This window comes from Brassica oleracea, chromosome C7 (assembly GCF_000695525.1).
Source record: "Brassica oleracea var. oleracea cultivar TO1000 chromosome C7, BOL, whole genome shotgun sequence".
Lineage (NCBI taxonomy): Eukaryota > Viridiplantae > Streptophyta > Magnoliopsida > Brassicales > Brassicaceae > Brassica > Brassica oleracea.
In genome coordinates this window covers 42,719,432-42,731,447 of record NC_027754.1, presented here as the reverse complement: position 1 = coordinate 42,731,447, position 12,016 = coordinate 42,719,432, and the positions used below count along the sequence as shown (strand labels likewise).

Genomic DNA, 12,016 nt, shown 5'->3' with positions numbered 1-12,016 from the left:
TTTTCTAATGTACCTGGTCCCTCATTTCACTTGGTCTGCAAATAAATGTATACATATTTACTACCGATCCCATCAATGTCTCTTGGATTGATTCGTGTGCAGACTTATCTTGAGTCAACCCTGGATGTTGCAATTTTATGGCAGCCCAAAAAAATAGACTAGAGAATCTCGTAGACAAGAGAGACTCACATTTGCAACAAACAAAAATGGGTCCACGAGGAAAAAACACAAAGCAACCAGATCATTAACCCACTATCGAAGACGATGTAAAGACAAACGCAAAGACTCTTAACTATTTCACAAGTTTTTTTTTTTTGTAACTTAATTTCACAAGTTTTATCTAAGGTATTATGTAACCAACTCTCCTATCTTTATTTGAATGAAACAAAGCAAAAAAAAAGGAAGATAAGAAGTCATGATCTGCATCACACCTTGAAAAGGAAACTTTAATAAGGCTTCTTTATAGAATTATATAAACAAGGAAGATAAAAATACCATTACCCATATTTCATTGTCAATTCAGGCCGGTTTAGTAACTTCTTTGATCGTGAATAGAAAAAACGGTGCCTAGCACTTTTTGGAGGTAGGTAGATTATCATTCATCTTTAATCTTGGTTCTTCGATAACAGCGCCGTTCTGATTCGGAAAAACAAAATTAGTTACTTATAACACGTAAAATCACAGAAGATATGATTATATACAATTTATGAGCTAATTAACATGAAGATTTAGGTTTTATGTTATTGCCACAACCGGTGAAAACTAATAAGATTCTACTTTAACGAAAAAATATACAATGAGCTTCTAACATCAATCATATCAAGAAATGTGTGAATATGATACACTACCTGCTCATAGCTAGCGCTTCATGAAGAAACCTTAGTTCGAAACGAACGAGAGTTCGCCCTAGACCTTTTCTCTCTGGCACACCGCCCAAGGTGCCGTTTCAAGGTCACCCTCCGATCTCCATGGATTCACACTGCAAGGTCTTCTCTGTCATCGTCTCCGCCCAAACCTCCATTTAAGAAGCTATGCTTCTCCTCGTCGGGACTCCACCTAGGTTAACCTGAAGCATTTCAAGGAGAGGTGAAGAACTCTTGAAATCTCAAAGGTCAAGCTTTTCATCTGTCTCTGCGTTTTCCACGCCTAGTTCGTTGCCTCCGGTGAGAACTCGCCTTTCCAATGTCTCAGGCCCTGCTTTCCTTTCAGTGACGAAGAGCCCTCCTTCACTACCCTCTAAGCCGGAGCCTCCAGATCTGGTTCCGAGGGAGCAGCTAGAACACTTGTTTGAAGCTTTCTCTCCGCCAGATCAGCCGCTTGAAGCTCTCTCTCCACCAGATCTGCCGCTTGAAGCTCTCTCTCCGCCAGAACCACCAGACCCTCCTGACGTACCCGTCGTTGGTAATATGATTCTTTGCTGGTGCGTTGACTGGAGTTCTAAATGTTCCTTTCCCAGCATGATTGTCATTGTGGTTGTTGCTGCAACACTGGTCTCTCTTTCTCGTCCATTAATCCAGGTTTTATCTCAGAGATTTTCTAACTTAACCTTAGGTGATGAGTTGATATCCTTAGTTTGATATCTTGAACTCTCTTGTGGTTTGTCTCTGTGTCTCGCCTTGGCCTTGGTGCACCCCTTTACTGCAGTATGCAGTCCTTTTACTGCTTTGTGCAGTTCTACCTTTGTGGTACTCAAGTCATTATATGTTCAGTTGTGGCAGCTTAATGGAGTGATGCCTCACATATCCATTCATCATGTGAATCGGGTTTTGTTGGACAGTTGTTGTCTGGTTTCCTCCTTTATGGAGGTTGTTCCTCTCCCAATTTCATCATCTACCTTGTGTGGTTTTGTTGCAGGGAGTCTAATGTTGAAGATTAGAAATACTTCTAGCACTGAAGTTCTAATCAAAGGCTTTGTAGCTATGTTGAAGATTGTTGATTGTGCACTTGCTGCTGCTTCAATCCTGGGAGTTATATCACTGATTGTGGTCTCTAATTTCCAAGGCTTCGTCTCACTTTGCAGCTCGATGGTCGTTGAGATCAGAGGACTTCTCGACGTCATTAGTTGTTTAAGCGTTTTGTATGCCCCTATCCTTCTATGTTGTATTTGTTTCGTTGTAATAGCTGTTTGTTTAGCGTGGATGGCTCTGTTTTCATGTTCCATAAACACTCTCTCCATGAATGGAGAGTAAGAATCTATAAAAGTTGAGGTTTGTTAAAAAAAAATTAAAACTAGCGCTTCATGTTTATCAGTTGTTCAGGTTTCAATTCGCCAGTTAGATGTCGTTCAGCTAGCATTCACGAGCTCGACAAACAAACACAAACAAGGACTACTTTTTTTTTTTTGAACAACCCAAACAAGGACTACTTTAAAATGATAATTTGGAGCAAACTGAGAACACTTAGTATAAACAAGAATTTTAGTGTAACCTTACTTGGAAGTTGGATCGTGAAGTTTAATAATCAAATATCAATGTAGTATTTCACACAATCAGTTTTTTTTTTCTCTCTATAAAGCATAACATATAATACCTTTATCATCGATTAGTCACACATTAATGTCTTTTTTTAACTTCCAAGACTAAGGATGTTAAAATGAGCTCAACCTAATAGGGTTACCCTATCCATTTATCAAAATCTTAACCTTAAAACATGACAAAAAAAAGTTTTAACATAATTAGCTATTAGGATTAGATGGTTATCCTAGCCATGTAATATATTTTGCTTTACATAATTTTATACTAAATTTGAAGATTATCACAAAATTTATTTTTTTCACCAAAACAGTAAAATCGATTTTTTCCACCCAAACAGCAAAATTGAATTGTTTGTCAAAAAAATCTCTTCAACCAATAGCGTAAAATATGGTTTTCTGGCCCACCAAAACCGCAAAAACATGTTTAACTGTCAAAACCGTAAAACACATTTTACTGTCAAAACCGTAAAAACATGTTTTCCTGTCAAAACCATAAAAACAAGTTTTCTCTCAAAACCGTAAATAAGTTTTTCCCGTTAAAACACTAAAATTAATTTTCCCACCAAAACCGCAAAATAGAATTTTCCTGCCAAAATTGTAAAATTGAGCTTTCCCTCCAATTTTCCCACCAAAACCGCAAAATCAAGTTTTTCCACTAAAACAACAAAAAAAGTTTTCCATTAAAAAAGAAAAATCCAGGTTTTTCAACAAAGCTGAAAATCAAGTTTTTCCACCAAAACCGCAAAATCAAAATTTTTCATCAAAACCGTAATCAAAATTTTCCATCAAAACCGTAAATTTAAAGTTATCCATCAAAACCATAAACTGAGGTTTTATTGTGAAAATCATAAAATTGAGTTTTCCCGCCAAAACCCACATAAAACTATTTTTTTCTCCAAAACCACAAAATTGAGTTTTCTCACCAAAATTGTAAAAGTGAGGCTTTCCGTTTGGACCACAAAAACAAGTTTCCTGTTATAATTGCAAAATTGAGCTTTCCAACAAAATCGCAAAAATAAGTTTTTCCTTCTAGAAAAAAAACTCAGTTTTCTATCAAAACCAAAAAAAAATTGAATTTTTCGCTAATTCCGCAATAAAATATTTTTTGCCAAAATTTTAAAATTGATTTTTTCACCAAAACTGAACAACTGAGTTTTTCTTCAAAACCCACAAAACAAAGTGTTCCCGCCAAGACCACAAAACCTTAATATTGATTTTTTTTGTTTGATTTGCAAAATTGGTTTTTAAGTCCAAACTGCAAAATGTAAATTTCCCGTAAAAAAACGTATAATCTTGCTTTCCGAAAAAGTGAATTATCTTTTAAAAGATTACATTTGATATTTCATAAAAAATAGACTTTTACATTGACTAATAGATGAATTGAATATTTTATTTTGATTTATGTATATATGGATTTAACTAATTTTATATTTGTGAAGATATATATATTTTGCTGTAAATGATATGAAATATATTCACATGAAAAAAATAAAGGGTATAATGAGTTAAAAGGGTTTAACCCTCTTTTGCAAATTTTGGTGGGCTCTAAAAAGGAGTAGGGTTCATTTACGGCTGAACTTAAATTAAATGCTGAGAATCTGAGATTAAAACTCCTATTTAACATCCTAAGGGTGAAATATTATCAATACCTAACGATTCTAAGAAGTTCATCATGCACACATATATACCAAAAACTGAAAAAGAAGTGTTTAAACTAACCTTGATATTATGAACTAGCACCTCCAGTACTTTGGTATATATATTGCAAAAGACTCATAAGAGCATCCGCAACGCATGTCTCTAAGACAGTATGTGAAGAATAAAAAAATCAGAAAAAGACAAAAATAAGTGAGAGAAACCAGCATTTTCTCGTGTAAGAGCTGTTCTTAACTTTTGAAATACTGTTTTATGACAAATGTCATACTGTCACCATCAACGCTAGCTTAGCCAGTCCTCATCAAAAACCGTTTTGCTCCTCTACACGATGATGTAACCTGCAAGTGAAAACCCTACTTATAATAGTGTATAAACAAAATTGCTTGATGTATTAAAAAAACAGTTTTGCTCCTCTACACGATGATGTAACCTGCAAGTGAAAACCCTATTTATAATAGTGTATAAACACAATTGCTTTTTTTTTTTGAAACAAAACAAAATTGCTTAATATATTAAAAAAAGAGCGAGAAAAATAATAGAGAAAAAAGCTTACATTCCATGATACTTACTCCTGCTATCAGTAACAAGGTGCATTTGCCACATTACGGCTTCTAGGACTCTTTTTTTAAGCCATTTGCTTATTCTCAATATCCGGATGATCACCAATTCATGAAATCGTCTTTTCCACAAGAAAATCAATCTCACTTCTTTGATCCTCATTTAAATCATTATGAATGAACTTCCACAGCTTCTTCTAAAGCGATATTATAAACCTTTTGCACAATAAGGCCAGGGTACTCTTTACGGTTTGGAATTTGCTTATTCTCTGGCACGAAATGCACAATGCAACTGTGCTTTACTGAGTCAGCAAACACTTCATCATAATGAAAACTGTAAAAGAGATCCCTTGCATCTTTGGATTTAGTATTACTAACCACTGCACTTCAGTTTTCACATATCCTTCTTTTCCTGTGTGTACATAAATGTCCTGTCCAAAATGTAGTTTGATTATGATAGGCAAACACTGAAACTTTCAAATTATAAAAATAAACGACACAAATACTTCAATTAATTTTATTAAGATTGAAGGTTCAAGAGATTTTCGACACTTTAGGGTTTGTGAGAGTTGGTGAGTTAGGTGAATGGAAAACTTTCTTAAAGATAAGAAAATTTTGACAGTTTTTAGGCTGTGTAAAACAAAAACATTGGTGTTCATCGGAATATTTGGATAAGGGGTTGGGGTTTTTTCAATCACATGTTTTTTTAGAAGAAAGAAAAGGAAGGAACAACAAATGGGCTGATTTTGTGGTTTGAAGATGAGATATTACACCGAAACTTTTTTTTTCAGATTCAATCAACACGTTTGAGGTTGAAATGAAAAACTTTATTATATCTCAGCATGCAGATAAGTTAAAAGCAAACTTCAAATTACGAAATAAAGTCCATAAAATAAAAGATAAGAACATGGATATTGGATAAGCCATTGTTTCTGATTCGTCTTGTTTATGGTTCTTCTGGGGTGACACGTTGATCAGAATGGGCCTTCTCTGATCTCCCACTGTTGCACGGATTTGCATCAGTCTGGTTAACTTCTGCCTCTGGGGAAATAAATCTTCGAGGGGTATACATCTTCCTCCTATGCAGTCTTCTCTTCTTGTTCGACCGCTCGTTTATTGCATCATTGCTCTTCTTTGGACTCACTTTCAACCCCTCTGGACTTGTTACATCACTGTCCGTTGCATCACTATCCGTTGCATCACTGTCCGTTGAATCATCCTCATCAAATGGTTCAAATGGCCGAGGTCTTATGAGAAGAGCTTTGTAGGGGACTTTTCTCTCAACTTTGTTTGCTTCATCATCTGTTGAACTCTCTCCAGATGGCTCAGCTGACAGAGATCTTCTGCGAAGTGTTTTCCTTGGAAGCTTATATTTATCACTCATTGATCTTGGAGTACTGAAATATCAAAAATAATGAACTATAAGATAAAAAGAGGGATAAAGATTGTTAATGAGAACACAGAAGTGTATTTGGAGGACTCTAGCGGCTTACAATTTATATAAAATCTTGTTATACTTTCATTGAAGTCTGTTGTTTAATCTGTGTTCGGTGTGTAACTAGAGAGTGAGCGAACACGGTGGTGAGTTATTTGAAAGACGTTTTGTTAAACAATCTGGTCGGAGATCGGAGATTACAAGAGAGTTTTGGTAATGATTAAGATAAAAGACAATGTTTCTGGCTAGAATAAAGGATTAAAGATGATAAACCATATTTCTAGCCGTTCTAGTCTTGTCTGGTTTCTGAATGTCTCTTCTCCTTGTGCTTTCCTTTTTCCTTTATACTCGGCGCTTCTAAGCCCTCACTTTGCGCTGACCTAATCCGGTTGGGCCAAATGTAGTGGGCCGGATTATATAAGGCCGAGTTCTCCGTGATTTGCATGTTCAAATTAGGCCGGAAATTGCATTTGAAGAGCCTTGTTGAGGGGTGTAATCTCTCTCCAACATCTCTTTGAAAATTATTAACGATTATAGATTTTAATATTTATCTAATATGATCTAAAATAGCTATGAAAATATATTTTTAGATTTTCAAAATTATTACTAAAACACAATTTTTACAGTAAATTAATACAGTATTAAATGTTTAAAATAGAAAATAAAATTCTATATATGTTTGATAAAATTTGCTGGATATGATTTTTTCCATAATTGTTTTATTTGAAGATAGCTAAACAAGTAAGATATTACGTATCTTGTTATTTCAGATACATTTCAATGTAAATTCATAATTTTAGATTTTACATAAAGAAAACTTCCTTTTGTTCTTATAACTAAAAAGAAATATATATTTCCAAAAAGTTGTCAAATTTTATATTTCCCTTTGATGCTTTTGTGAGACTATGACTAGATAATTTAACCTACACTGTTTGTAGCCTAAACGAATAAGTTTCAGCCATCCTTAAGATATTTTAATTAGATTTGAATTGTTTTTTTTTAACTTGTAAATTAAATATTACAAATAATATCTATGCTTCAAGGCTAGACACAACTAGACACATAGTTTCTGTTGAACTTGACATAGGGCTGGGAAAAAAAACATGAATCTGAAGAATCGAACCGAATCCGATCCGAAAAAGTAATATCGAACCCGAACCGAAATTGATTAATTATCCGAATGGGTTCAAAAATTTTGTATCCAGAGAACCGAAACCAGACCCGACCCTAAACGAAGTATTTCGGTACCCGAATATATTCGAAATTGATTTATATATCTACATATATTAATTATTTTTAGATTTAATGTATATTAAAAACATTCAAAATGTATAAGATACTTTTAAGTTGTCTAAAATACTTGAAAATATATACAAATAGTCAAAAGTAAATGTCTAAAATAGCTAAAATATACTCAAAACACCAAAAATATTTAAAATATCTACTGATTCTCTAACAAAATATTCAAACCAAACCAATTTATATGTTAAGTTTAGGTATTCTACCATATTTTATTCAAATTTATATGTAATATATTATTTTATTCACAGATTTTGAGAAATTAATATATATATTGAATTTTAAAATTTTAAAAATCATTTAAATGGGTTATCCGAACCCGCAAATATCTGAACCGAACCCGAACCGAAATTTAGAAATATCCGAATGTCCCGAAAACTCAAAACCCGAATAAACCCGAACCGAACCCGGACGGGTACCCGAACGCCCACCCCTAACCGGAGATGTGTATATCATGGGCTTGTGTATGTCACTTGAAACATATGTAATTTGGTTTTGTGTACGTCACTTGACTGGCCCATATATTGTTTTTTCAAACAGAGATTCCTTTTATTACATTCTCCAGTTTATGTTTTCAAGCTTCAGGTGTTTTTTGTATTTGTTTTTAAAAAATAATTTTGTTGAACAATCAACCTGTGCTATTTCAATTCCTAGGGAGAATTTTATTGTTCGCTCACCACCTTGTTATACTTTCATTGATGTCTCTTGTTTAATCAGTGTTCGGTGTGTAATTAGAGAGTGAGCGAACACGGTGGTGAGTTATTGAAAGACGTTTTGTTAAACAATCTGGTCGGAGATTACAAGAGAGTTTTGGTAATGATTAAGATAAAAGACAATGTCTCTGGCTAGAATAAAGGATTAAAAATGATAAACCATATTTCTAGCCGTTCTAGTCTTGTCTGGTTTCTGAATATCTCTTCTTGTCTGGTTTCTGAATATCTCTTCTTCTTGTGCTTTCCTTTTTCTTTTATACTCGGCGCTAATAAGCTCTAACTTTGCGCTGACCTAATCCGGTTGGACCGAATGTAGTGGGCCGGATTATATAGGACCGAGTTCTCCCTGATTTGCATGTTCAAATTAGGCCTGAAATTGCATTTGAATAGCCTTGTTTAGGGGTGTAATCTCTCTCCAACATCTCTTCGAAAATTATTTACGATTTTAGATTTAATATTTATCTAAAATGATCTAAAATAGCAATGAAAATATATTTCAAGATTTTCAAAATTATTACTAAAACACAATTTTTACAGTAAATTAATACAGTATTAAATGTTTAAAATAGAAAATAAAATTCTATATATGTTTGATAAAATTTGCTGGATATGATTTTTTCCATAATTGTTTTATTTGAAGATAGCTAAACAAGTAAGATATTACGTATCTTGTTATTTCAGATACATTTCAATGTAAATTCATAATTTTAGATTTTACATAAAGAAAACTTCCTTTTGTTCTTATAACTAAAAAAGAAAAAAATATTTCCAAAAGTTGTCAAATTTTATATTTCCCTTTGATGCTTATGTGAGACTATGACTAGATAATTTTACCTACACTGTATGTAGCCTAAACGAATAAGTTTCAGCCATCCTTATGATATTTTAATTACATTTGAATTGTTTTTTTTAACTTGTAAATTAAATATTACAAATAATATCTATGCTTCAAGGCGAGACACATAGTTTCTATTGAACTGGACATAGGACTGGGCAAAAAATCCGAATCCGAAGAACCGAACCGAATCCGATCTGAAAAAGTAAAATCGAACCTGAACCGAAATTGATTAATTATCTTAACGGGTTCAAAATTTTGGTATCCAAAGAACTGAAACCAGACCCGACCCTAACCGAAATATTTCGGGTACCCTAATGTATTCGAAATAGATTTATATATCTACATATATTAATTATTTTTAGATTTAATATATATTAAAAACATTCAAAATATATAAGATACTTTTAAGTTGTCTAAAATACTTGAAAATATATACAAATAGTCAAAAGTAAATGTTTAAAATAGCTAAAATATACTCAAAACACCAAAAATATTTAAAATATCTACTGATTCTCTATTAAAATATTCAAACCAAACCAATTTATTTGTTAAATTTAGGTATTCTAACATATTTTATTCAAATTTATATGTAATATATTATTTTATTTACAGATTTTGAGAAATTTAAACTATATATTGAATTTTAAAATTTTAAAAATCATTTAAATGGGTTATCCGAACCCGCAAAGATCCGAACCGAACTCGAACCGGAATTTAGAAATACCCGAATTAGACTGAAATCTTTAACCCCGAAAACCCGAAACCTGAATAAACCCGAACGCCCACCCGAACGCCCACCCCTAGCTGGACATGTGTATATCATGGGCATGTGTATGTCACTTGAAACATATGTAATTTGGTTTTGTGTATGTCACTTGACTGGCCCATGTATTGTTTTTCAAACAGAGATTCCTTTTATTACATTCTCCAGTTTATGTTTTCAAGCTTCAGGTGTTTTTTGTATTTGTTTTTAAAAAATAATTTTGTTGAACAATCAACCTGTGCTATTTCAATTCCTAGGGAGAATTTTATTGGTAATTGCAAATCATTATAGTGAAATTAACTAATGCATGCGTGCAGGGGCGAATCTATATACGTTTTGGGTAGGGCAGCTCCCCCTGATTTTGTGAAAAGCAGTGTAATTGTTCAAAGAATAGATTATGTTGCCCCTTATGATGTGTTGTCTTATGCCTTGCTGCCCTGGATGAAAATAGATTCTAGAACCGCCCCTGCATGTGTGATCATCCAGGTACAATATGCTTAAAATTAGGGGGTTTTAAATGTCAATATGTAGTTTGATTATGAAAAGGCAAACACTGAAACTTTTAAAGTAAAAAAAAACGACACAGATACTTCAATTGATTTTATTAAGATTGAAGGTTCAAGAGATTTTCCACTCTTTAGGGTTTGTGAGAGTTGGTGAGTTAGGTGAATGGAAAACTCTCTTAAAGATAAGAAAATTTTGACAGTTTTTAGGTTGTGTAAAACAAAAACATTGGTGTTGATCAGAAGATTTGGATAGGGGTTGGGGTTTTTGCAATCACATGTTTGGTTAGTGTTGATCTTGGTTTTTTAGAAGACAGAAAAGGAAGGAACAACACATGGGCTGATTTTGTGGTTTGAAGATGAGATATTACACCCAAACAATATTTTTCAGATTCAATCAAGACGTTTGAGGTTGAAATGAAAAACTTTATTATATTTCAGCATGTAGATAACTTAAAAGCAAAATTCAAATTACGAAATAAAGTCCATAAAATAAAAGATAAGAACATAGATATTGGATAAGCCATTGTTTCTGATTCGTCTTGGTTATGGTTCTTCTGGGGCGACATGTTAATCAGAATGGCCCTCCTTTGATCCCCCACTGTTGCACGGCTTTGCATCAGTCTGGTTAACTTCTGCCTCTGGGGAAATAAATCTTCGAGGGGTATACATCTTCCTCCTATGCAGTCTTCTCTTCTTGTTCGGCGGCTCGTTTACTGCATCATTGTTCTTCTTTGGACTCACTTTTAACTCCTCTTGACTTGTTGCGTCACTGTCCGCTGAATCATCCTCATCAGATGGTTCTCGTGCCCTAACTCTCATGCGAGGAGCTTTGGGAGATTCTCTCGCAACTTCGTTCTCTTCGTTGTCCGTTGCTTCACTGTCCGTTGCTTCACTGTATGTTGCTTCACTGTCCGTTGCTTCACTGTCCGTTGAATCATCCTCAAGAAATTGTTTAAATGGCCGAGGTCTCATGAGAGCAACGTTGAAGGGGACTTTTCTCTCAACTTCGTTTGCGTCATCATCTGTTGAACTCTCCCCAGATGGTTCAGTTGACGGAGATCTTCTGCGAACTGTTTTCCTTGGAGGCATAAATTTATCACTCATTGATCTAGGAGTATTGAAATATCAAAAGAATGAACTATAAGAGAAAAAGAGGGATAAATATTGTTAATGAGGGCACAGAAGTGTCTTTGGAGGACTCTAGAGGTTTAAAATTTATATACAATCTTGTTATCCTTTCATTGGTGCCTCTCTGAAAATTATTTAAATTTTGGATTTTAATATTTATCTAAAAAGGTCCAAAATAGCTATGAAAATATATTTCTAGAATATTTTCAAAATTATTACTGAAAACTAAATTTTACAATAAACTAATATAGTATCAAATTTTTAAAATAGAAAATAAAATTTCTATATAGGTTTGATAAAATTTGCTGGATAAGATTTTTTCCATAATTGTTTTATTTGAAGGTAATTAGCCAACTAAGAGATTCTGTATATATTTATTTCAGATACATTTCAATGTAACTTCATATTTTTAGATTTTATTTTAAGAAAACTTCCATTTGTTCTTATAATTAAAAAAAAGAAAAAAATATTTTCAAAAGTTGTCAAATCTATATTTCCCTTTGATGCTTATGTGAGACTATGACTAGATAATTCTTCCTACACTGTATGTAGCCTGAACGAATAAGTTTCAGCCATCCTTAAGATATTTTACTTAAATTTGAAATTATTATTTTTTAACTTGTAAATTGAATATTACAAATAATATAG

General features: G+C 33.3%; 1 protein-coding gene and 1 long non-coding RNA gene across 2 annotated transcripts; both read right to left on the bottom strand.

Moving 5' to 3' along the window:
* Positions 1-5,642: 5,642 nt before the first annotated feature.
* LOC106305567 lies at positions 5,643-8,138 on the bottom strand. Its single transcript, XR_001263010.1, has 3 exons — positions 8,101-8,138; positions 6,180-6,193; positions 5,643-6,083 (listed from the first exon to the last, which is right to left on the bottom strand). It is a non-coding gene; the product is annotated as an uncharacterized LOC106305567 (long non-coding RNA).
* Positions 8,139-10,807: 2,669 nt separating this feature from the next.
* LOC106303358 (nucleolin 2-like) lies at positions 10,808-11,344 on the bottom strand. The gene has a single exon (XM_013739644.1). It carries the CDS (start codon positions 11,342-11,344, stop codon positions 10,808-10,810), a length of 537 nt encoding a protein of 178 aa, XP_013595098.1.
* Positions 11,345-12,016: the final 672 nt, after the last annotated feature.

Excerpts from the sequence above, each read along its gene's own strand:
- LOC106303358 (XM_013739644.1), bottom strand. The coding sequence starts at position 11,344 with ATGAGTGATAAATTTATGCCTCCAAGGAAAACAGTTCGCAGAAGATCT.